Source organism: Chelonia mydas, chromosome 3, assembly GCF_015237465.2.
Source record: "Chelonia mydas isolate rCheMyd1 chromosome 3, rCheMyd1.pri.v2, whole genome shotgun sequence".
Taxonomy (NCBI): domain Eukaryota; kingdom Metazoa; phylum Chordata; order Testudines; family Cheloniidae; genus Chelonia; species Chelonia mydas.
Window position 1 is genome coordinate 115,111,278 of NC_057851.1, and position 24,524 is coordinate 115,135,801.

The 24,524-nt window shown below is 39.7% G+C and overlaps 1 protein-coding gene across 28 annotated transcripts in view; it reads left to right on the plus strand.

The window, feature by feature from the left end:
- The window catches only part of ARID1B (AT-rich interaction domain 1B), a 398,263-nt gene that overhangs the window by 200,254 nt on the left and 173,485 nt on the right, over positions 1–24,524 (plus strand). For 15 of the 28 annotated variants that reach the window (XM_037895036.2, XM_037895039.2, XM_037895037.2 and 12 more), the window contains one exon: positions 6,692–6,733. The exons of the other annotated variants lie outside the window; for them this stretch is intronic. In XM_037895036.2, coding sequence (XP_037750964.1) covers positions 6,692–6,733 — 42 coding nt within the window. The remainder of the gene's footprint in view (positions 1–6,691; positions 6,734–24,524) is intronic. 28 annotated transcript variants of the gene reach the window in all.

A 24,524-nucleotide genomic window follows, 5' to 3' on the forward strand; every position in this document is an offset into this window, starting at 1 on the left:
CCTGGTAGCTATACCTTGATAAATGGTCTGAATAGATCTGTCTATCTTTGTCCTTCTGGGCGTTGGGGAACTGTCATATTGCTTTGTAACCTAAAACTCTATCCTTTCTTTGGGTTGTTCCCACTATATGTTATTCTGCAATAGCTATGGTATCCCACCAGGTTGATGGTTACCACTTTTACTTAGTCAATATCCAGAGTCTAATCTCTTTTTGCTTCTTAGGGATTGGCCTTGTTCCTAGCATTTTCAAAATGTTTGCAGTGGGAGACTAAAACAGTGGTTTAGTCAAAATCATGTCCAAGAGCATGTATTATGAACATCATTAAAGCTCTGAGTGCATTTTTTCCTGTAAATTTTAGATTCCCAAAGTTGTTGTGATATTTTAAAGTTGTTTTTAAATATGAACTGGGCAGGTCTATTCTACTAAATAACATTTAACAATATGAGACATCATCGTGTTTTTTTCTGTAATTCTGGCTAACCAAGTACAGAGCTGTTTCAGCAAGCTGCGTCCTTGAGCTGCTGTGTTGTCTGTACATGCTAATAAGGAGAATGAGGAGAATTAATAAGCAAGTGTGAGATGCAGACATGGTTTACATGGTTTCTTGAAAATATTTCCAATTCCTTTTAACACAAAAAGAACACAAAGCTACTGTATTATTTTAAAAGAAGTTAATTTTATTATTTAGTTTAGTATTTTGGGGGCATCTATTGTTAAACATCTGTCATGCTGCACAAATTAGAACCCTAGTTTTAATTATTGTGGAACCCCGTGACCTGGGGGTGGGGAAATGGCTCCGACATAAGAAAGAAATAGGCAAAAGTAAGGTCTTAGAAAAAGTGGAGGCCAAAATCAAAGCTGTACTGACCTGAATGGAAAGCCCTTACATCAAGCTTTCTATCCAACTACAGAGAGACATCATACTTAAGGGGCTACGGGAGTTCCATAGATGGCATTCCCTGAACCAAGGAGGCATTGACCTGGGATGGAGAGCAGGGAAATCCCAGGTGATCTCAGCTGCCTTTGTGGGGTATATGGTAGTTGATGGTCACTCCAGTATTTCAGGCCTAGATTGTTAAGAGCTTTATATACCATCGGTAAAATCCTTGAAGGCTCACTAAAAGGTAGTGAGCGGAGGTTACTCACTAATCCACTGTCCCTGTACCAAGAAGCAAACAGTTGACATTTCTGGGTCAATTTCAAGGTAAGCTCAAGTAAGGGGGTATTACAAATAAAAGGTATGAATGACCATAGCAGCATTCATGTTTAACGGAGAAGGGGAGATTTTCAAGAGAAGCTAGACATGGTAATAGCTACTTTGCAGCGCCTGCTTTAACATGGCCTTCCATGCTAAATAATCAATCCAGACTATATCCCCTCCATCAGCAGCAAACCCAGCGTCTTCTAATTGGCCAGAACTCGCACAAAATTATATTACTCAGCCTCATTTAGTTTGCTTGGTCCCATCAAACATGAGATGGACCTCAAAAAGGGGAAGACAGTCTGACAGTAATGCAGGACAGACTGTGCATATTTCTTATCCTGTTCTGATATTGTTATCATGGAGGGGAACCAGAGGAGAAGGCAGCCCCTTTCTAATCTGATTGAACTTCTCAACGAAGACTGAAGACAAAAGCACCACAATAAATGATTATTAAAATGTTTCTTTAATTTTTGTTTTTCTTTTGATTTGAAAAGTCCCAGAAGCCAGCCTTTTTAATAAGTACGCAAGTGGTAACAATTAGTATCTTCTAAGTTCCCTAGCACAGTTGTCCAACAGATGATAATAGAAAGAAAAAATGGCCAATGTGCAGCCTGCAGGGCAAATTTAGCCCACAGAATTCTGTTGTGTGGCCCATAAAAACTTTAGGAGCCAGCATGGAGTGCTTCACCTTAATCAGAGTGGCAGGAGTCTGCTCCATTTTATGCAAATAGACATAGCCTTCCACCTCCTTCTTGTGCCGCTCCAGCAGATAAAGTTTGGAGACCCCTTGGTCTGAGAGTGATGTTCAGTTTATATGTATTAGAAGTTTTCATCTGAGTAGTTAATTGTAGATAAAATACTCTTGCTAAGCATTAGTAATAACAGAATATTATTTGGGAGTCTTAATGAACCAGGAAGGGACTATTGTTGCTCATATTGGGTCTCTGTGAGAGGAAGTGGAGCACTACAATCCATCTTTTTTGTATGACTAGGTTATTTTGTCTTTACATCTTAAATATTTTGCTACAGAATCTTAATACTGCTTTGTCTGGATAACAATCCAGATGTAAAGTGTTGCTGGTTGTCGTTGGTTTTTCTTACCAGTGTGCCACATTCCTCTGTCCCCCTTCAGTTTTCAGCCCATATTTTCTCATACATACTCCCACTGAACCCAAGAGGAGTTGAGTAAACTGAGCAAGGACAAGGATTTGGCCAAGTTGTAATAATATCCTTACATCATCTAACTGTTTCCCTGTCTGCTTGGGAAAGGTAGTATTCAGCATTACTCCTGATGATTTTGGTGTATGTTACAACTCTTGGCTCTTTGAGCAGGAGCTGAAAACTTATATACTCTTTCTGCATAGTTTACAGTAAGTCTTTTGTTGTTTGTGATGCAGTATTGTTTCTGGAGTTTGGAATGTACTGTATGAATCTCTTATTTAGAAGCAAAACAAAAATATTTAAGGTTTCAGAGTAGTAGCTGTGTTAGTCTGTATTCGCAAAAAAAACATTTTGAAAAAGAAAAGGAGTACTAGTGGCACCTTAGAGTTGGCCACCTAACCAATTTATTTGAGCATAAGCTTTCGTGAGCTACAGCTCACTTCATCGGATGCATTCAGTGGAAAATACAGTGAGGAGATTTATATACACACAGAACATGAAAAAATGGGTGTTATCATACACACTGTAAGGAGAGTGATCACTTAAGAGTGATCACTTAGCTATTACGAGCAGGAGAGTTGGGGTCTGTTTTTGAAGTCTTTTTGTTTTAATATTGCGACGTTTAGGTCTGAGATCGAGTGACCAGAGAGATTGAAGTGTTCTCCAACTGGTTTATGAATATTTAAGTCTCACTCCCTGAGGTGGAAGGGTTTTCTGGGCTACTCCCTCATCCACTTGTGGGAGTGCCAGATATTGTTCAACAGGGACTTCTCTGGCTGGCCTCAGGAGTTTCTGAATAGTCTTTCTTTAATTAAAAAAACAAACAAACAACAAACAAGCAATACTACAGTATTCTTCAATTATGACTTAGAACATTATGTGAGCAATAGTGCTAATCTAATCTGATCTGGCTATAGAATATAGTTTATTCATATGCGCGCGCACACTATCAAATAAGGAGAGACTTAGGGCTTGTCTACACTTACCGGGGGATCGACGCACGGCGATAGATGCATCAGTGGTCAATTTAGTGGATCTAATGAAGACCCGTTAAATCAACCACAGATCGCTCTCCTGTCGACTCCTGTACTCCACCTGAATGAGAAGCACAAGGGGAGTCGACAGGAGAGCGTCTCCTGTCAACATAGCGTAGTGTGGACGCCGCGGTAAGTAGATCTAAGTACATCGACTTCAGCTACATTATTCATGTAGCTGAAGTTGTGTAACTTAGCTCGATCTCCCCTCGTTAGTGTAGACAAGGCCTTAGAAACTCTTCAGATCATTTGGAAGAGTCACTGTTGAACAATGAATGGCGTTTGTGTGTACATATATACATGTGTGCATATGTGTTTTCATTTGTAATTTATTTGTAATATGGATGATATAGTTACCTTAGACTATTTTGCACTGTGAGGAGTGAAAAAACAAAGGCAAAATGAGGTGGAGTGGGTATTCAGCAAGGATTCAGTGGAACGCCTGCAGGGGAGATACTATTAAAGACACATGAAACCAACAGTGGTGCATTTGAGAACCAAGTCTGCTTTTCTTCAATGAGGTACTCAGTTATTCACAGTGAGCTTTTCCCTTTCTTTAAAAATAGAAAGGTAATATGTTAAAATCTGTAAATAACCAGAACAATCAAGTAGAATTACAAATGCTTAACTCTCACAAATAACTATTAGTTATTGCCTAGTTGCCTTGAGGTAATAATGAACCCAGTTATCCACTTTTTGTTCAGTGAAAACCAGGTGATATATTAGAAGGCTGCAAACAGAGGTGCCCTTTGCTTGATTCTTAGAGAGAGAAACTCACTAATTTTTTGCCTGAACAATGTGTGTGGTGATTGAAGTACCCTCTCATCCCCACTAGAGGGGGGTTCCTCCCATGCTGGGCTGTAATGCTTTTTCAGAAAAGAAGTATGGGGAAATCTCACATGACTCTGTATGTTGCTTGAATATTATACAGAATTTATCCTACACCTACAGTGTCTGCAGTCCCTCATCTCTGATAGATCCTAAATAAATCTTTGTACAAAGAGGTGAAAAATAAACCGAATAGAGTAAGCATGAGTTTTAAAAATGCAATACTAACAAAGATTTCAGATTGATATTTTATTGGACTGTCTTCAAGATGAAATAAAATATTATATCACAGAATTGGTTTAAAAGTCCAAGATCTAAGAGTGTGACAGTGCCTCTTTGATCCTTGCTGGAAAAATAGAAGTGACATTATCAGGGCTATTCCAGTAACGTTTGTAATTAGAATTTCCAACCAGTGTGATAGCTACATTCTGAGGTTTTGAACTGTGTTTGTAAGATTTTTATATAGGAAATATTTCCATTTGTAAAGAGAAAGTAGAATATAACATTTTAAACTTGCTTTTATTGTTTGGGGTGTCACAATTTGTTGCCATCTTTGGTTCCATGATTTGTAGGGGAAAGTGAAACTGGAATTGATGTTTTGTAAATGTATATTTTGAAACTGTGACATCAAGAACATTCTATTTTTCCCTTAAAGGGAAAGGGGAGAGGGAGAGAGAGAGGGGTTATACTTTAAATATCATTTTGGGGAAGAGCCATATGCATTGTAAGGGTCTGAGCATGATGCTTAGTTCTAATCCTGCATCTAATACTTAGTCCTCGTGTAGCCTTGGGCAAGTCAGTTAACTCTGTGTATCCGTTTCTGCAAACTGTACTGTGGATATTTAGCAATCTCACCAGAATTGATTATTTAGTATTTATAAAGCCCTTTGAGTATTAAGTACTCACAATTATCATTATTAGATTGATTTTATTTATGTAGATTTTTCTTACTCTGTTCCCGTCTGTTTCACATCCCTCTCAGGATCCCATTTGGGAGCCTGTCAGTGCCGTTCCTTAATCAGCTGGACAGGTTATGGTTGAGGAGCATGTGGCGCATGCTCTCTTCTCCATCCTAGGTCCATTAGAGCGCCCCCTCCCCTTTTTATGTACAGAATGAATAGAGGTTATATGTTGTTAGATCATGACACAAATATGTTAAAGTGCTGCCATTGTTGTTAGTTTGTCAGCCTTTCCATTATAAAATGTCTTTTTCAGAGGTTTATAACTCAGGCATTAAAATTTGCTCGAGGCTGAAACTTGCCATTCATTTCTTTTCTTGATTTGCTTGAAATCCTTCTTTCCTTTTTTAAGTTAAACTGTAGATTAGATACATTAGTTCTAGTTATACTAGTTGTATAAATTATAATGCAGTATTAGCATTTTAAAATAAAATGTAAATCAAAGGAAGGAAGTGTTTTCTAGTGTTTAAAGCAGGCAGGGACTAAGGGCAGGAATCCGGAGTTCTGTTCCTGGCTCTGCTACTGACTTGGTGCCTGACCATGGGCAAATCACTTAACCTTTCTGTGCCTCCTTTCCCTATATGTAAAATGGGATGAGGACACTTCCCAACCTCAGAAGGGTATTGTGGGCTTAATTCATTAGAATTTATAAGAGCACTTTGAGATTCTCAGTGTAGAAGTGCTGAAATGTGAAATATTTACAAGAAGCCGACATTTTCAATGGAAAATCAGATACTGTGCCTGTTTTTCCATTCTCTCAGCTCTCTCAGTCCAGATTAATAGGTTACCAACTCCTAGACCTGTAAGCTGCAAGGCAACCAATAAGTAATTTCACTTTTGGCACTTAACAAGCCTATGTCCCTTGAGCTCCCAAACCTTGCAGTCAGGCAGAAACAGTCTTTGCCGGGAGAGATCTTATTCTCTCAATTCCAGCGTTTCAGAAGAATCTGCTCTGCCCAAGACAGGACAGGGGTCTATAAGTGAGACTTTATACTGCCTACTTTCCAGCTGCAGTTTTTCCACTTCGTGATGATGCAAGAGTATTAGTCCTAGTGTGGAGGAGTGAAGGGGGGTAGGAGTTTAGATCATTCTGGTCTGCTGTGTCAGATAATTATCCTGCCGGGTGATTCTGAATGTTCACAGGAAACTTCTTCCTGTGACTCAACATCCATGGGAAAACATGGTTCCAGCTGTATTACAGTAAGGTGTGTGGCACTGAAAAATTGTGGTCTGCCCTCCTGGCATGGCTTAGGCAGGTAACCTTCTTTGTGTCAGGTGTAGGTCTTAAAGAATGATGGCGGTGCTCCCTCTTTCTTCTCTGTGGATTTCTGTGGTTGGTTGTTAGTTTGGCATGGCCAATTCCCTATCTAGGTTTCCATGTGGTAGACTACACAAGGGCCCCCACTTCCAGGATATTTGTTTGGCCTGGATTCTGGTGCTGTGCTCAGGGAAGGTTTCTGATAGGTGGCTAAATTTGAAATGATCTTTCTCCTTATAATTTCAGGTTGAAGTCTTGGCCTCGGAGGATGCTGCATTTGGACTGAAGGTGTGTAGTTTGATGCAGTTTTGTTATATAGGTCCCACCAATTTAGACTGGTGGATCCGATGTCACAGAAGAGGGTAATTTCCTACCTGAAATTTGGGAGTTCTGTGATTCAGATCCACCAGTTCAACAACTATCCCGTAGTCCTGAAACTCTGAGGATGTAACGTGGGGCTGTTTGGTGGTATTATTTCCTTTTGTTTACTCAGGGAAATTTTATTTAGGGGAGCCAAGGAGAAAAAGCAAAAGGTAGTGTTCTAGTGACTTTTAAAATTGCAGTTGACTGAATGCTCGATTTGTTCATGTTCCATAAATTTGCAACTCACAAGTCTTAACAATTAAGTACTGGTAGCCATTATCTGATTTGCAATCTGTTGGTTAACTCATTTGTTCATGGCCCTTATTCACAATGCACCCCAAGCAGAAAGCAGTTTATTCAGCAGCTGTGTTCAATTGTAAGTGTATCCATGGCATACTGCATACGTGTTCCAGAGAACACTCCAGAGCTATTCTGCAAACTGGTTGGGGTGCATCCTAGCGCTTATTGGTCGATGTACCTTATGGTGTTGATCACAGTTCTTAATTGAATGCTAGTAGCAGATGATTTTAGGCAAGGCAGATTGTGTGTAGGCTATAGCCAGCTAGCTGAGAAGAGAGAATAGATAAGGGAGGGGGAAGAGATTGTAGGAACATTAGGGTAAATCATGACAATGAAGAGTCCCCTGCTGCTGAAAGCCCACATGCTGTGATACCACTGCAGGTGAGAAAATAGCAGTGATATTACTACCAAAGTGAAACAATCAAGAGAAGATGAAATAACTTCTGCAAGTTTATAAGGAATACCATAAACAAAATTAGCCCAACAACAACAAAAAAATCCTAAATTTTAACACTTTAAAAGCATCTAAATGTTTATGATAATATGACTTATGGTTATGTCTTTGTTGCATGTTTTTGTGTTGTGATAGCTGATAAAATTATTAAAAAATAAATAGTGCTACTCCAGTATTATTTGAAGTATTTAACATCTGGTAGTCAGCAGCATTTTCCATTTTTTATTTAATACCCAGCATGCATACAGAATATTCATTGAATATTTAATAAACCTGGAGGGTCAACTCTTGTGAACTCATCTCCATAATCCTTCATACTAGCTGGGTAAACAGAAGTATTACTGAAGATTACTGTAGCAATAGCTCTCACAGCCTAACCCACTGTGGAAAAGGCTATGCTATTGTTTTATGGTCTAACTTGCAGGTTGGTTTCAGTCTTAAAATCAACTTCATAGAGATCACAGTTTGAAGCTCCTTTTTACATCAGTAATTTTAATGATTTCTCATAATCTTTTGGATTTTATAAGTCTGAATCCGTACAAGTGTCACTTCTAGTATCACCTACTAGAGACATGAGTGGGGTCTTTCTATAAGATTTTATAAGCCCAAGAGGCTTTTTTTCCCCCTTCCCTCAGAAAGTAGCTTTACTAATAGAATGTCCATGTCTAGAGAAGGAATACCACGGGCTATCTTTTGTGTGTGTGTGTGTGTGTGTGTATTTGGGAGATGAATAGCCCTTGGTATTTATATCTATATAAAATACCAAGGGCTGTTCATTTATACACACAAAGAGAGAGAGAGAATAAAACAGATACGCTCAAGTTTAGTGAATCCAACATTTGGCTAATTGGCTTAACATTTTTTCTTACACCTGTTTCCACAGTCTACATAACTCTTTTCTTTCCCCTTAAAACTAAGTGCTTCCCCTTCCTTTTGTCTGAATGCAAAATAAATGTCCTGCAGACCAGTGCTAACGAGCAACACTATGCTAACAAACCTGTGTGTGTGCCCATGGTCAATGAGAATAAGCACAGTTTGTGAGGAGAAACAATGTCAGATTCAAGATTCCCAACAATGATTCTGAATAGCAAATAAAAGTAACTCTTAAGTTATGAAAAACAGTTTGTGTGGATTTGACTAATTCGCAGATAGAGGATGACTTGGATGAAAAGGCTTAAAATCAGAGCTTGCATGATGGTATCAGCCGGGATTACCAATTTTTAGGCTGCATTTCCCTATAGGTTTAAATCGGGCTTTCTAGGGGATGGATTTTCAACTGCAGATACAATAAGTGCTTCACATTTGGAGGCACCAACAGGCTTTAACATGTATAAGTGTATGCGGATGAAGTGGGTGCTGGTGTATTTTTGTGTGGGTTCATCCATCGCACCTGTTGCTGAAAGTTTGTCTGTTGGTTTTACTGTTATTGAAAGGCTTTTATAGCTGTATTTCCTTTCGATTTGTTGGAATAAAAAAGAGAAAACTAAATTACTAAAAGAAAGAGTTCCTAGTAATATGTTTTTGTTTTAAATTCTGCCTATGTATTCCATTTAGTAAACACATAACCTGGCAATGTTTAGAAATGTGTAACTTTCCCAAGAAAACACATACTGGGGGAATTAGCAAAACACTATTTCTTTACAACATTTGTGCTCTGTCAGGTGAAGGCCTAGTGCAGGGATGGCCAACTTGTGGCTTTGGAGCCACATGCGGCTGTTCAGAAGTTAATATGCGGCTCCTTGTATAGGCACTAACTCTGGGGCTGGAGCTACAGGTGCCAACTTTCCAATGTGCCGGGGGCTGCTCACTGCTCAACCCCTGGCTCTGCCACAGGCCCTGCCCCAACTCTACCCCTTCCCACTCCCTCCCCTGAGCCTGCCATGCACTCGCTCCTCCCCCCCTTCTCCCAGAGCCTCCTGCACGGAGCCTCCAGAGCTGATTGGGAGGTGCGGGGTGGGAGGGGGAAGCGCTGATCGGCAAGGCTGCTGGTGGGTGGGAGGCGCTGGGAGCGGTGGGGCGGTGGTGGGAGCTGATGAGGGGTTGCTGACCTATTACCGTGGCTCTTTGGCTCTTAGTACATCAGTAAATTCTGGCTCCTTCTCAGGCTCAGGTTGGCCATCCCTGGTCTAGCGAGACCATTGTTAGTTGGTAGATTTCTCCCCCCGCCCTCCCCGTCCCCCCCAAACCATAAAACATTTGGGTCTTTGATGATGCTAGGTATGTTTTAGAAATCTTCAGGATAATTTTGTGTAAAATGCGCACATGGTTTTGAAAAAAATAGTTGACGTCTATAAATTTCTAAAAAAAAGATGATTAATTAAAAGAAAGGTATTGGTCCGCATTATCAACAAATTCCAGAGAGGCAAAGGAACAACTTATTAAGTTATAAACTTTCAAAATTTTGTCTTAAATATTTTATTATTACATATCTAACTGAATTGCTTTAGCACATTTTTTAAAAGAGCCTTTTTTGATGGACAGAGAGCATTTTTTCCCATATAGTTGTGATTGGATGTGTGTTAAGTCCCATTAAAGTCAATGGGAGATTTGCACATTGAAAGCACTGTTAGACTGATGCCTTTAGTATCACTTTGCCTTTAGTATACCTTTTTTTGCTCTGCTCTAGTTCTGTGAACTCTTCCCTTTTAGGATCAAAAGTTTTTTCACTAGGGTTAATTTTAATGGAAGGGTCCAGGAAAATATTTTCTTTCTTCTGGTTCTGAGGCCTGGTCTACACTAAAAAGTTGGGTCGAACCAGCTACGTCACTTGGGGGTATGAAAAGTCCACACTCCTGAGCGACAAAGTTAAGCTGACCTAGCCTGTGTAGACTGCGCTAGGTCGACACTAGAATTCTTCCATCGACCTAGTTCCTGCCTCTCGGGGAGGTGGATTAGCTATGCCAACGGGAGAACCCCTTTCTTTTTTTTTTTTTTTTCAAAATAGTTGAGGTTTGCTGGTTATATGGAAAGAGACCCCAAGCTTTATAACATGCTCTTTAAACCTCTCCCCTGAGTCGCTGGTAGAAAACAAAAACAATCAGCTGTACGTGCCAGCAGTTTTGTAGAATGGAGGAAATAACTCAGTGTGATTCAACTGCAGCTTCTGAACTTGTAGGAGTGGTATGTGGTTTAGTTTAATTTCTTCTTTACATCAAATTGGGATCGCTTTTGATTAACTTTAGTATTTCAGGATTTAGCATGACATTTGTGTGTGTGCATGTTCATGTACTAGGAGAGAGTGGGAAAACAATGGGGCAGCAACACATGACCATTTATTCTGTAGGTGTTCTGGGACAGTTTGACCATGGCTGGCATATAAGAACAGCCTTACAGGGTCAGACCAATGGTCTATCGAGCCCAGGACCTGTCTTCCAACAGTGGCCAATACCAGGTGCTTCAGGGGGAATGAACAGAAGAGGCAGTCATTGAGTGATCATCCCCCTGTCATCCACTCCCAGCTTCTGGCAAACAGACGTTAGGGACACTCAGAGCAAGGGGCGGCATCCTTGCCATCCTGGCTAACAGTCCTTGATGGACCCATTCTCCATGAACTTATCTAATTCTTTTTTGAACCCTGTTATAGTTTTGGTCTTCACAGCATACCCTGGCAACAGGTTGAGTGTGCACTGTATGAAGAAATACTTCCATTTGTTTCTTTTAAACCTGCTGCCTATTAAAAAGGTACAAAAAGGTACCCCTCCCTCCACCATCTTGGCTTCCTATTCACGGGGGGGTTAGGGTGCTATTTAAACTATTTCCAAAGGAGGGTAGTCATTATCCTCTTCACTTTTCTCTCTTATGGTAGCTTTAGGTTGCAACTAGGGCTTGGGAGCCACAATAAAGGAGCCTGCTGAGAGGATGCGTCCACAGATGCCCTGGCCCCTTCAGGGTGCATGAGTCAGAAAATTATTATTGTTGAGAGAGGCCTTCATGAGAATGGCTTCAAGGCTTAGAATGATGGTGTCACACACCCAGTCTACATGCTGTATACTGTGCATGCTATGTACTGTACAGTACATTCAGATTCGGTAGAATCTAAACTTTATTTATTAAACAAAGAAACCTCCTACGTTTTTCATAGTTGCCAAGAAAAGCTTTCAAATGTGGAGTGAGGGTAAACTGATACAGTGATAGCTGCCTGTCTACAGACAGCTCAAAACAACACCTCTAAGAGGTGTTTGCTCCCCCCCTTCCATTAATCTTGTTGTACTCTAATGACAGCACTTTAAATACCAGCAGAAACTATTGCATTTCTCAGGATTTTAGTAGATATGATGGAGAAATGCATTTCAGCAGGTGGAAATAAGGACCACCAGGAATGAAACTGGAAGTTGCTGCAGGAAAGGAATAGCAAAGGGAAAAAAGTCAGATAGATACAAAGACAGGAAATGGGGAGCACAGACAGAGGAGGGAGGGGAAGGAATAGAAATAGAGGACAGAAATAGCGGTAGTCCTAAAAGATAGCTATATTGAATGATGCTAAATTTGACAGTAAGGTAGTGACCAAATAATAACAACTAAGGCTGAGATTTTCAAAGCCTCCTAAGGGATTTAGATACCTAATTTTCAATAGGACGTCCAAAAATCTTAGTTTCAAAGGTTACTTACTTACTACGTAAAGGCCGTATCCTACCTTTCATCTTTGTACAAACCTCCAACTGATATCAGTGAGAGTTCTGCTGTGGATTGTGGGTAATTTCTAACGTGGCTCACTGACCATAGTTAAAAATGGAATTCAGCCCCCTCCCTAAAATGAATTTGATACTCCTGCTTTAGAAGACCCTACCTTCACTCAGTTCCTGCTCTCTTCTTTCCTTCTCTCTCACTGGAGCCTTCAATATCAACAGCTACCTGACCCAAATAATATAGAGTAAAAGACTATGTACTCAGTGTCTTAGAGGAGAAGGGTGAGATCACCTCTTTCACATGTCTCAGCCTGCGAAGTGCCATTAGTACTATTTGTAGAGGCAGCCACACAGCCTGCCTACTCTAGCTAATGCTGAGATGCAGCATTAATTTAAATAAATTTGTTAATGACAGTCCGGCACATGTCAGGAGGCACACAACTTTGTGCAACAGGAAAAGAGACACCTACGCTTGTACAGTGGGGGAGCTCCATCAAGAACTGGGGCTCTCTGCTTTGGTTTTGAGCTCTAATCCTGCCATTGTGAGTAGTTTTAAGAGGTGTTGTGATGTAATTGGCTTAATCATTCCTATTATGTTGCTTTGTATGAAATTAAATTAGGATTATAATTTGACATATGAAATAAATGGTAACTGGATTAGTGATTTGCAGGTGTCATTTCAAAAGAACAACCAGGTAAGAAAAGAAAGCCTGTCAGACTCTGTAAGTGGAATGTTTCAGAGTAGCAGCCGTGTTAGTCTGTATTCGCAAAAAGAAAAGGAGGACTTGTGGCACCTTAGAGACTAACAAATTTCTTTGAGCATAAGCTTTCGTGAGCTACAGCTCACTTCATGCATCCGAAGAAGTGAGCTGTAGCTCACGAAAGCTTATGCTCAAAGAAATTTGTTAGTCTCTAAGGTGCCACAAGTCCTCCTTTTCTTTTTGTAAGTGGAATGTTTCCTAATGTTCAGAGGTAGAGCTATACAGCTGCCTCCCAAGTGGCTGTGAAGTAGGAGGTAGCTCCGCCTGTTCAGCTCGGGGGCGGGGGATGTATTGTTGCCTTTCGGGAGATGGAGCTGTTTTATTTCCAATGAACACATTCATCGTGGAACTGATTTTACATTTTCTCCATTAGAAGAAAAACATAGAAGATGTTTGCCTTTGATCTAGAGTTCAGCAGAATAGAGAGACAGTTCTGTTAAAGAATTGTAATAAGGCTGACCTTTCTGATGAGTTGTGTCAGTGCAGTGGAGCTTTCGGCATTGGTGATGGAACCAACCAATCTTATGGTTTAGTGCAGGGGTCGGCAACCTGCGGCACGTGTGCCAAAGGCAGGACGTGAGCTGATTTTTAGTGGCACTCTGCTGCCAGCCAGGGTCCGAGCTGCCGGCCCCACTCAGCCCGCTGCCGGCCTGGATGGATGGAACCCCGGGCTGGCAGCGGTCTGAGCGGGGCCAGCGACCGGGACCCCGGCTGGCAGCAGCCGGTGGACAGAACCCCAGACTGGCAGCGGGCTAAGCCGCTTAGCCCGCTGCCAATCCGGAGTTTCATCAGGGGGCCCCTGTAAATGTAAAATTTATTACTGGCACGCAAAGCCTTAAATTACTGAAGACTTGGCACGCCACTTCTCAAAGGTTGCTGACCCCTGGTTTAGTGACATAGCATGAACAGATGACCTCATCTTCATAATTTTGTAACTGTAAGGATTAAGAGATACTATATGTAACTCTTTTTAAGTATGCTGCTAGCATGCAGATTTTTTTAATGCTCTCATTTTTTGACATAGCATACCCAGTTTTGCAAGAGCCAAGTGAAGTGTATAAGCTAATCTGTTAGACCATTGCACTAAGGGGGGACCATTACTTTTTCACCCCAGTATGCTTTTTTACTCCAGTTTACGTAGTTTCCTTCTTCCTCCTCCGCCCTGCAAATGCTGTGTTACTGCAGTAGCACAGCATGCACATTCCCTCTTGTTGTCTCAAATACCACGAGTTCAACTCCCCGGGGGGAATTTAGGTGGACAGTGGATCTTACACTGCAGCTATCTGATCTGATGCATGGGTTACCGAGGAGAGTATTTTCAGTGGTCAGCTATGCATTTTTCCTATCATAAGTGGAGGATCCAGAAAGATATGTGTAGCAACATTCACAGTAGAGAAGTCCAGAGATATGAGACGGAGCAGGAATGACATTTGAGAATATTATAAATGTATCATCAAGATTTTAAAAAGTGTAGTAAGTTGATGGGCAAAAAAAGTAATTATTTACTGGAAAGCAGGCAGAAAAGAGCAATGTAAGAAGAAGAAAAAGTAGCTGTTAATAATTCTGTCTTGCATAAGACAGCTTTCTTTTGTTGAGGCCTCTAAGCAGCCTCTGCTTCTGCCATCTGCTGGTTACTAGTAACTCTTGCATTTTCAAAGCACAGTGAAATTTGCTTTAAAGCCAATTAATCCTTGTTAGAAGAGGATCAACTCTGTCTTGATATGTTGACACTTGATGTGTGCACGTGTGTGTGTTTATATGTAGAAAAATATGGGGAAATGTGTTCCCGGTTACATATTTGTAAACAGTGATTTTTTTTTGGAATCTGGGGGTTGTGAAATGGATTGGTGGGCTCAGTCTAATTTAGAATTGATCGATGGTCATATTACCCTTCATTGATTTCAGTAGAGATACACAGGTCTGACTGAGGATAGAATCTGGATTATACTTATACTAAATTAGTAATTTTATCTGAGTCCTTGAGATGTGACAAATATGAAGTTTATAGATACATACATTTTTCTATATAGTTGCAATAATTATATCACTAAGACTTTCATGCCCAGGTAAGTTGCCTGCCTTGAATTAGTGGACATAAATATATGTTTTCTTTCGTTTTCTAAACTGTAGTTGAAAAAATCTCCAATACTAATAGTATTTAGCACTTTATATTTTCAAAACACTGTCCAAATAATCCTCAAATTTTCTTGTGGGTTAGGTAAGTGAGAACTATCATCCTAATTTTACAGATGGGGAAACTGAGACAGATTAAGGCCAAAATGTTCAAAAGTGTGCATGACTGAAAATGACCGTTGTGGTTGCTAAAAGGATTTTTTTGCCCCTCTGAGCACTTACAGCATTTTCAACACCACATTTTAGTATCACTACAGTCCCCTGAAGGTCCTTGCCCTAAGAGTGGGGAATGGGATGAGGTTTGATTGTAGGGGGCTCTTGTGAGATTTTCAAAACTGCTCAGAGGCCCCAAAAGATGCACAAAGTATTTCTGAGATAGCTGTGACTAACCACAAAGCGGAAAGTTGACGCATCTCTGGCTGGGCCTGCTCTCCATCACTCCCAACCTTCCCACATTATTCAGGACAGGCTCAAGAACGCATGAGCAAAGATATTGTGTGGTCTCAGTTTAGCCCTCTCTCCAGCTCAGTTTCCCTAAGCACTGTCTCAGGACACTGGGATAACTGAAAGCAATTGCTTTATTTTTTATTTTTGCTAAATTCCAGGATTTTGTTATATAGGCTTTCCTCTCAAGAAAACACTGACTGTAATCCAGGGTATGCTGCATGTTAAGGCCTCTGGAGAAGCATCTCCAACCATGTGGCGTATGGAAGAGGTAAGACAGAGCAGAGACATCGATGCAGAAAAAATATTCGCCCCCTTCTCAGTTCCCACCCAAATCAGCTCTCAGGAAGTGCACTACCTCCTTGTAGTCCTCTATCACTCAATAGTTGTCCCTCTCCTACCAGATGATTTTAGAGCCGCACAGAGCTCCACCAGAAGATAGGGAAGATGGGGAAACTGGCTGGGCTGGATCAAAAAGGGGAAAAAATAAGGCTCTGTACAGAACAGCAAGAAGCTGTACAGAATATGAGAACAACAGAACACAACAAAGGTGTTAATACAGCCTGAAAAAGTAGGACACTGAGAGTTGGTTCTTCCCTCCTTGATCTTTGTAATCAAAACTTGTTGGTGTGCACCATATTATGCTTCTGGGTGACCGTCCCAAAAATGGTTAGGTGGGAGTTCAGAGAGGAACCATGATGTCCTTTTGAGTGAGGGTTCAGCAAGTCTGGGCAGAGCATAGCCATTCTCGCATGGCACCGTTGGGCATCCTGCTTTTCTTTGCCCTAAGAAATCGCCTACCAGAGCAGGTGGTTGTTGCCTTAGCTGCCCATGATTCTATGTATAGTCCTTATGCTCTGTGTGAGGTCTGAAATGCTTGATCATTTGATCCTAGCCCAGACAGGACAGCAGTTATCAGTGACTGCCTAGCTCTAGCACAAAATCTTCATGGATAAATGGTAATTTATATTTTTAAAAACACAGCTCTGCTCATAATAAGCTTTGAAAACCTTAACAGAAAACCAGTCTGGGCAAAGCTGAGCAACTGCATGCCCATCTCAACATCTTTGAAAATTCCTTTCAAAGTGATTTGCCTAGTGCCATGAAGCGAGTCATTCACAGAGATGGTATTAGCACTAAACGGTCCTAAACTACCAGCCTTTTCCTTAATTCCTTAGGCCATGTGCTGTATCTCCGTTACACATCCACGCTCAATAGAAGAAATATGCCCATGTATAAACAAGCAAATATACACTACCTATCTCCACCTCTGATATTGTAGAATTTGCTGTTTACTTAAACATAGTACCAAATTCTGCTCTCCGATACATGTGTACAACTCCCACTGACTTTAAAGGGTATATCATATGAGATTATTTGGGGACAGAATTTGGCATGTATTTTTCATAATAAAATACCTGATGTGTCTTCAGTTCAAGACAGTTTTTTCTTTTCTGGTTGTTTTATAACTGGTTTTGTTTATATTTAATTTTTAGTGCTGGTAAAAATTGCCAGGTGAACAGCACTGGCTACTGAAATCTTTTATCCATATAACAGTAGCATGAAAGGGAGCAGTTTATTCTTCCCCACATTGCTATACTGATGTGCCTCAATCCTGACTTGAATAGAACATCTCAAGGGTGAGAAGGAAGTTCAGCTCTCTGCTGAGACACTGGAAAGGTGCAATGTGTGATACTGTTTTTTGTGATGGAGACATCTGTCCAGTGTGAATTGGACACATGTAGGCCACCGCAATCCAATCATAAAAGAGTTATGACAAAAGAAAACATATACACATACTCACTGCTTTTATTGTCATTTGCCTCTGTACAACATTTGTAGTCTGTGGGATCTCATATATTTTATAGTCTCTTGTTTCCAAACTAGTTGTTTACATTTAGTGTTCTGTTAATAGTGCCCTCCCTTATTTGTAACTGAACTACAGGCTGTTAAAATATAACCAATGCAATTTACCTATTTTACTGTGGGTCAGTTACAATTCTGTGTGGTCCATTTGATTTACATTTGATTCATGGTGATGTTTTTTGTGCTCTTGGTGAGTATCATATTTATATTGAACCCATTTTACAATTGGAGAATAATGTTTGCTTTTTAAATACCTGGAATTTTTAAATAAATGTTGAGGCAAGTTGTCTATGTTTTGTGTGGTTGGGTGGAGGGAGTGTTTGCAAAGTAGGCCACATTCTATTATATTCTTCCCTGTCTGGAGTAGAGCAGGTTAGACCAGTTTTTTTTTTTTCTTCTGTAAATTGTACTCGATTGCATAACTGATGTGTCCAGAGCTGCTCACTGAGGCAAAACACCGCACCTTGTTACAGAAAGCAGTTTCCCATTAATCTTAGGATTTAGGAATTTTTTTTCAACGGGCATAATTCGCTTTGTTTAAAAGAAACCCAACAGAACAAAATACTTATAAGGGACAGAAACATACATGTACTTCTTCTCATTGTCTATTTACACGCACTTCAGGATAAGATAGTAAAAGTAGGGTGTACTGCTTGAAAAATTCAGATTGCAAAAAGCAATGTGAAAACCTTTTTTAGGTGGGCGGGCATGATTTAGGATTTTCAGCTTGCCGTTTTCTGACTTGACTCAGGTGTGCAGTGGCTTAGCTCTGTGTGACGTTAGAGAACCTTTTTCTAAATTATTGCTGGCATGGCACGGTGAACTTCAAAGATGAAAAAACAACAATACTAAAATGATGGTTTAATAATATTAATAGTACATCCCTATTGCAAAAATGACCTTCTACAGTTCTGCAGTTTTCCTTACTGCATTGCTCAATTGTTATGAGGTGGTTCTTGTAAAACAAGGATTTTGTATTTATCTTCTGAATTGGGATTTGGATGGAGAATTTTATTGGGGTAGAGTTGCATTGGGATGAGTTGCATTAGCAAGCCAGTTCCTTAGCTTCTTAAATTAAATTTTCCTTATGAACAGTTAATTCTACCAGATTTTAAAAAACAAAAATTCTTTATTTTGATTGTTTTCTCTTTATTTAATGAGTGACCAAAATCAGAGATTGTTTTGATATGATTTTCATATTGTTTTGATGTTTAAAACTGTCCAGTATTATGAGTTCAGTATGCAAGAGCCAGTATTTGTCAATTATAAGAAATATTAGACTGTTCAACTATTAATTGCATGGTTTTACTACGATATCTGCTATACTACCTCAAGCAGAAAGCTGGAAGTCCAGTGGCTACTGTAGTGAAAACCGCCTTAGGTAATATTGGAATTTGACAAACAAAACTCAGCACTGTATTTATAGGTAGGTGGAGTTTCTGCAAGTGTGTCTTTCTCTTTCCATCCCACTTGCTGCATTTTTCTGTATCAAGACCTATCTGAGTATCCTATTTGAAGCCCTTGTGAACTCACTCATGGTTATGTCTTGAGTATCATGGCAGACATGCTGGTTACATTATGATGTAAACAATATAATCTGTAGTCTAGAGGAGTTATATCTTTAATCCTTGTGTAAAGGCTGTCCATTGATACAGTGATACCTTAGAAAATCGTAATGACAGGTTTCAGATTAGCAGCCGTGTTAGTCTATATTCCCAAAAAGAAAAGGAGTACTTGTGGCACCTTAAAGACTAACAAATTTATTTGAGCATAAGCTTTTGTGAGCTACAACGCACTTCATTGTATGCAACTGATGAAGTGAGCTGTAGCTCACGAAAGTTTATGCTCAAATAAATGTGTTAGTCTCTAAGGTGCCACAAGTACTCCTTTTCTTTTTTTAGAAAACATGCCTATGAAAGAGAGAGAGCTAGAATACATATGTATTTCAAAAATTCGGTATTTCGCTGCTATGTTTTAAGAAACGTTCCAATTGCTGTTTAGAGAGGAAAAAACTAATTGCTCTTGTAGAACTAGGTTTCATAATGGCTGAATGGTTTGTTTGCTGTAGTACATAATGTATGCTTACAAGCAACAACTTTACGTATTGTAAATGTATGTATGTATTGTTTGTGAAGTTGTGATAGTGTGCTTGTTACTGTGCAGGACAAAGATATCAAGACAATGCTCCAAAGAGCACAGAAGAGCCCAAAGGAAGGAGTTACTTTAGATAAAGCTTTTTTGGTTTTTAAATATATTTTTTCTATAGTTCGCCTTGCAGAAAGGGGTCTTTAAGGAGGGATTTGAAAGCATGATGGGATTGGGAGGTCATTCCCTGGATTAGGAGCAGCATGGAAGAATGAATGAAGACAGGAGTGGGAGAAGGAAATTAAGGGGGCAATGAAGCTGTCATCACTGACAGAGTGAAGGGGGCTAAGGGGAGCATGATACAATGAGATTCTGCCTGTAGCCTGGGTGTTGAAGGTGAAAACTAGAAGTTTAAACTTGATACAGTGGGCAAGGGGAAGCTAATGGAGCACTGTACATACATATGTGTGTATATATATAAAAATTCAAATTGGCCTACATATTCTGTTGAATGGTACACTGTGGTGTACAATTTTGTGTGGTATGTTGCAGTGGTTGGAATACTAGGTAGAACCAAAAAGTATAAAATACTGAGTCTGCTGTAAACCCACAGAGGAAATTTCAATATCAGGCTGAAATTCCAATCTTATCCCACCCCTCTGTACTTAAATAATTTACCTCATGTGTTAAGAAGAATCTCTCACTTTATAGAAACTGCTACTGTTTAGAGCCTATCCATGTTATTGTGAAAATAGATATTCAGTAGATGTATAGTCTGTGTTAAAAATGCACACTAAAAATCCTTCTGAAATACACAGATCGGTTCACAGACATAGGAGATATAAGAAAAACTATACTATTTTAAGGGCTAATTGCTTAGGGCCAGTTTCTGAAATCCTCACTCACTAAGCCATTGTGGTAAAATAAAAAGCGCTGTCTACACTAGGAAATTAGTTTGGTATACCTGCATTACTCAGGGTGTGAAAACCTACACCCCAAGCCTAATCCTTGGTGTAGAGAGCGGTAGGTTGACAGGAGAATTCTCTTGAAAACCTAGATACCACTTCTTAGGGAGGTGAAATATGTCCCCTTTCATTGGTGTACGTAGTGTCTTCACTGAAGCGCTAGAGTGGTGCAGGTGTAGCAGTTAAGTGTAGACTTGTAATATCTCTCACGGAGTAAGATGATATTCAGTGTAACAATGGCAGAATCTGGCCCTTAATTAAATTTACTGTATTTTAAACTTCAGATTAATCATAGAGGATTTTTTAAATGGTGTCAAAATATCAAATGTTAAAAATATGCTATTTTGCAGATGTGCAATATTAAAATAATTTTTAACCAATGTTTGAAATTCCATGGAAAGTAATTCACTTCACTGCTGGGATTGAGAGTATCCCCAGTTTCAGCTTGGAGTGAATCTATAAGCTTACTTATAAACAACTAAAAATAGGAGTTTATAAAGGAAATGCTGGCCTTCCCCAGCCTCCGCTAGAATTGTGTGAATGCACTGCTATGGTGTGATACAGTGTGATGTAGTCTGATAGGTATAAAGGACTGGTTGATTTAAGATGGATTTTTTCTAGGGCTTTAAGTTATAAAGTGTTTTTCAGATGGTACAATAATAATAAAAAAAGGCTGGCATGTACCTGTGATGTATTTGATTCCTCCCTGCAGTGACTCATTGTGGATCTCTCTCAGCTAAGTGCTTGTTCCTTGTGATCAGAGGAAAATGCTACACACCTTCTGCTTCGTGCCTATTAAATTCAAGTTTCTACTGCAGGCAGTGTTACACAGCTATCTTTGAATTTAAAAAAATTCAAGCACAGTAGCTGAAGTGGAAATTAAAAAAGCCACTTTGCTTTCCCATACATCTACAGTAGGTTTTTAATATATTTGTTTCAGTGCTCCCCTCCCTCCATCCCCACACGTTTTCCTTCCTTTCCATTCAGAGTGCCCCCCTCTGGTGCCTATTGAAGTTGGTGAGCCATAATGCCAACTGCAGTTTTCCTTCCAATACAGCCTAACTGGTGTCAACCAGTCTTTTAAATATCTTCCATAGGTTCAATCATTTGAAACCCACATCTCTAGGTTCTCTATGTCTCTTTCTTTTTCTCTTTCCTCTATTGGGAAATAGCCCAGAGAACAGACCATGTATCTTGTGTGCCCTGAGACATGAAAAGAGTGTGATTCTCCAGACACAACATAGCAAGCCCTTCCTATTCAGCAACACGCTTAAGCACAAGCGTAATTTTAGGCACATGATTAAATCTCATTGACTCTGGTGGGACTTAAGCGTGTATTTAAATGCTTTGCTGAATTGGTGCTTCTGTTCCCAACTGTAGCACTGCTTTCCTCAAATTCAGCTTTTTATTTGAACTAGTTTTTTAATTGTGTTTTTCCTAAAAATAAATTAAAAAAATAAATAGAGACCCAAAATTAAACATTTTGTTTAGTAAAACAGTCATGAGTGAAGCCGGTGGGGAAAACAAACAGAACCAAGGCTTGTCCTTGTTAAGTGATCCCCAAGCCTGAACTAGAAACAGTAAAATTTAATTAACTTGAAAATTTCAAGTGAAATCTTGTTGGGTGTGAATTGAAAGAGTATTGCGCTTGCAAGCAGGCTGTATTGAATAGGAATTGGAAGACTTTTCTGCCCATCTTTTCTCCGTTCTTCTGTCTCTTCATCCTTTTTTTTTTCTCCTCTGCTGTGCTGCGAGTAGACTATCACTTTGAGTCAACAGTTTAGGTTCTGCATGTTTAATGAAGGCCAGGGCTCAGCTCAGCACAGCCCTTCCCTTTACTCTAACAGAATTTACATAAAATAGACCTTAGAATGGGCATTGAGAAGAGGCAGAGCATGAAATCAGCAGGTGTGAGGGTGTGCAAATTACAGCCTTTTTAAAAACAAAACAAAAGGTCGTCTTCTCATGTTCATCAATCCTCATAATGCTGGGTACATTTTTGTTCTTTGGAAGATACAAAATATAACAACGGAGAGGGGGAAATTGGGGGCTTGGGTGGGGTGGAAAAGGGAGGATAGTAATTATTAATCAATACGTTATTTTCTACTAACTACCTATATGACCTTAATTGCCATAGAATGCTATCTGAGCACCACAGTTGAATAAACTTGTTGTTATTCCTGATTCATATATAGAAATACACTACTGCTTTATTTCATATCCTGCATTCGTCTAAACTGTGAGAATTCTGTATTTCATGCCCCACTCATATTATTGATTGCTGTAGAATAGGAAAGGGAGCTACTTCCACAGTTTAAAAGAAACTGTTAGAAGATAAGGCCAGAACCTGCTCTGGTATGGTGTATGACTGCAGTCCTTGTACCTCCTCCAATCCTAGTCTGATTTTGTGATGCTGCTCAGATGTAGTTCTTGCCATCATTCTTTCAGTCATACTGCTTAGTGCAGATTTGGCTTGCTCAATAACTAAGCTCATGTTCACAGAGTGGATCACTGTGTAATTCAGAAAATCTGTTAGTGTGCTTCCATGTGCCAGTGCAGTATCAGATTGTTCAAATAATGTCAAATTCTACATTTGAGATTACAGTCTGACGCAAATGATCGACCTAGAACTACAGTAGTTTTATTTCTTTATTTAACATGGCCTAAAAATTCCTGCAGCTGTAGTGGCGTAGAAATGTACCCTTTTTACTAGAGGGATGAAGAAATCGGGCAGTTGGTATGGTTATGATGATAAATAAATAATAAAATTAATTACTGTATTGGGTCGCCAGCATTTTCAGAGACAAATTTTAACCAATTCCTACTTGCTTATGTGAAAATGATATTTATGCAGATACCATTTTAATATTTAGTTTGCCTTCTCTGCTTAACTTAGGCACAGTTTTGAAACTGGGTGTTAGTTGCATACCTTATAATGTTTAGCTAAAGAGGTCCTTTTCAGGTCTGTGCACTAAATCCACTCTTAATGTATACAAAGTTCTCATATGCTCTCATTTTTTTTTTCCTTTTTCTCCTCATAATGCCACTCCAGTACTGTGTTGGCTCCCAATTGTGCGAGTTTGCAAACTAGAAATATATTCTACTTTGAATTTAAAATCCATTACAAATTCTCTCTCTCAAATTTTTATTATTTATTAATATTTAATTAATAATACATAATTACTTGTAAAAGAGAAAAAATCCTAACTAAAATTAATGCAACCTTTGAATTGCACAATCAGTGATTCCAACAGTGGGTTCCAACAGTAACCTTATCTGGACAATGTTGCACATCCTGTGTATGTTATTATATATCTTTCAAGTGAATTCACACATCTCAATCTCCTGTAAAAAGCTGTTACTCAGGCTTTGTGTGGGAAACACTGTGGGAATTGGGTGGGGAACAGACAGAATTCACTGCCACTCCAGCCCGCAATCAGGCAGTTCAGCTCCTCCACAGCATCTAATCAAGATTTTTGGGCCATTGGGTACATATGATGACAAATGCAGTAGCCATGCCCTGTCCTCTCTCCACTGTTCTAATCTGGGGCAGAGGGAAGGACTTCAGAGAGGCCCCCTCCCTGTGTGACTGCTCCACACCCTCTCCCCCCAACCTGCTACAAAGGGACAATGCAGATCTTAATTGCCATAGATCTGGGCCTGGGTGAATTTCCCTATATATGACACAAACCGTAGCAACAAATTTAAAAATGAAACACAGGAATACAAAACTGTACCTAGATGCAACAGAGCCAAGTTTCTGTGGCTGTTGGAGCCAAGTTTCTGTGGCTGTTGGAAGCTTAATTCGTCCAGTTCCTAACTTCTTTTAATTTTTTTTAACTGTGTGACCTTAGTGCTTTCTGACCACATATTTTGCATTTCATTCCTAATTACGGTATTTGCTTTGTTTTAAGAAAGGAAGTGGAAAAGGGGTAAGAAAAGAGGCGCCGGGGGGGGGGGGGGGGGGTAGAGGAGGGGGACCTGCAAAGCTTATTTGATCTGTGAACAGTTTGTTCCATAACTATTCCATCAACTTTGCAAGGAACACATCAGAGTTCTTTGAATTACCTAGTGAGCACTTAG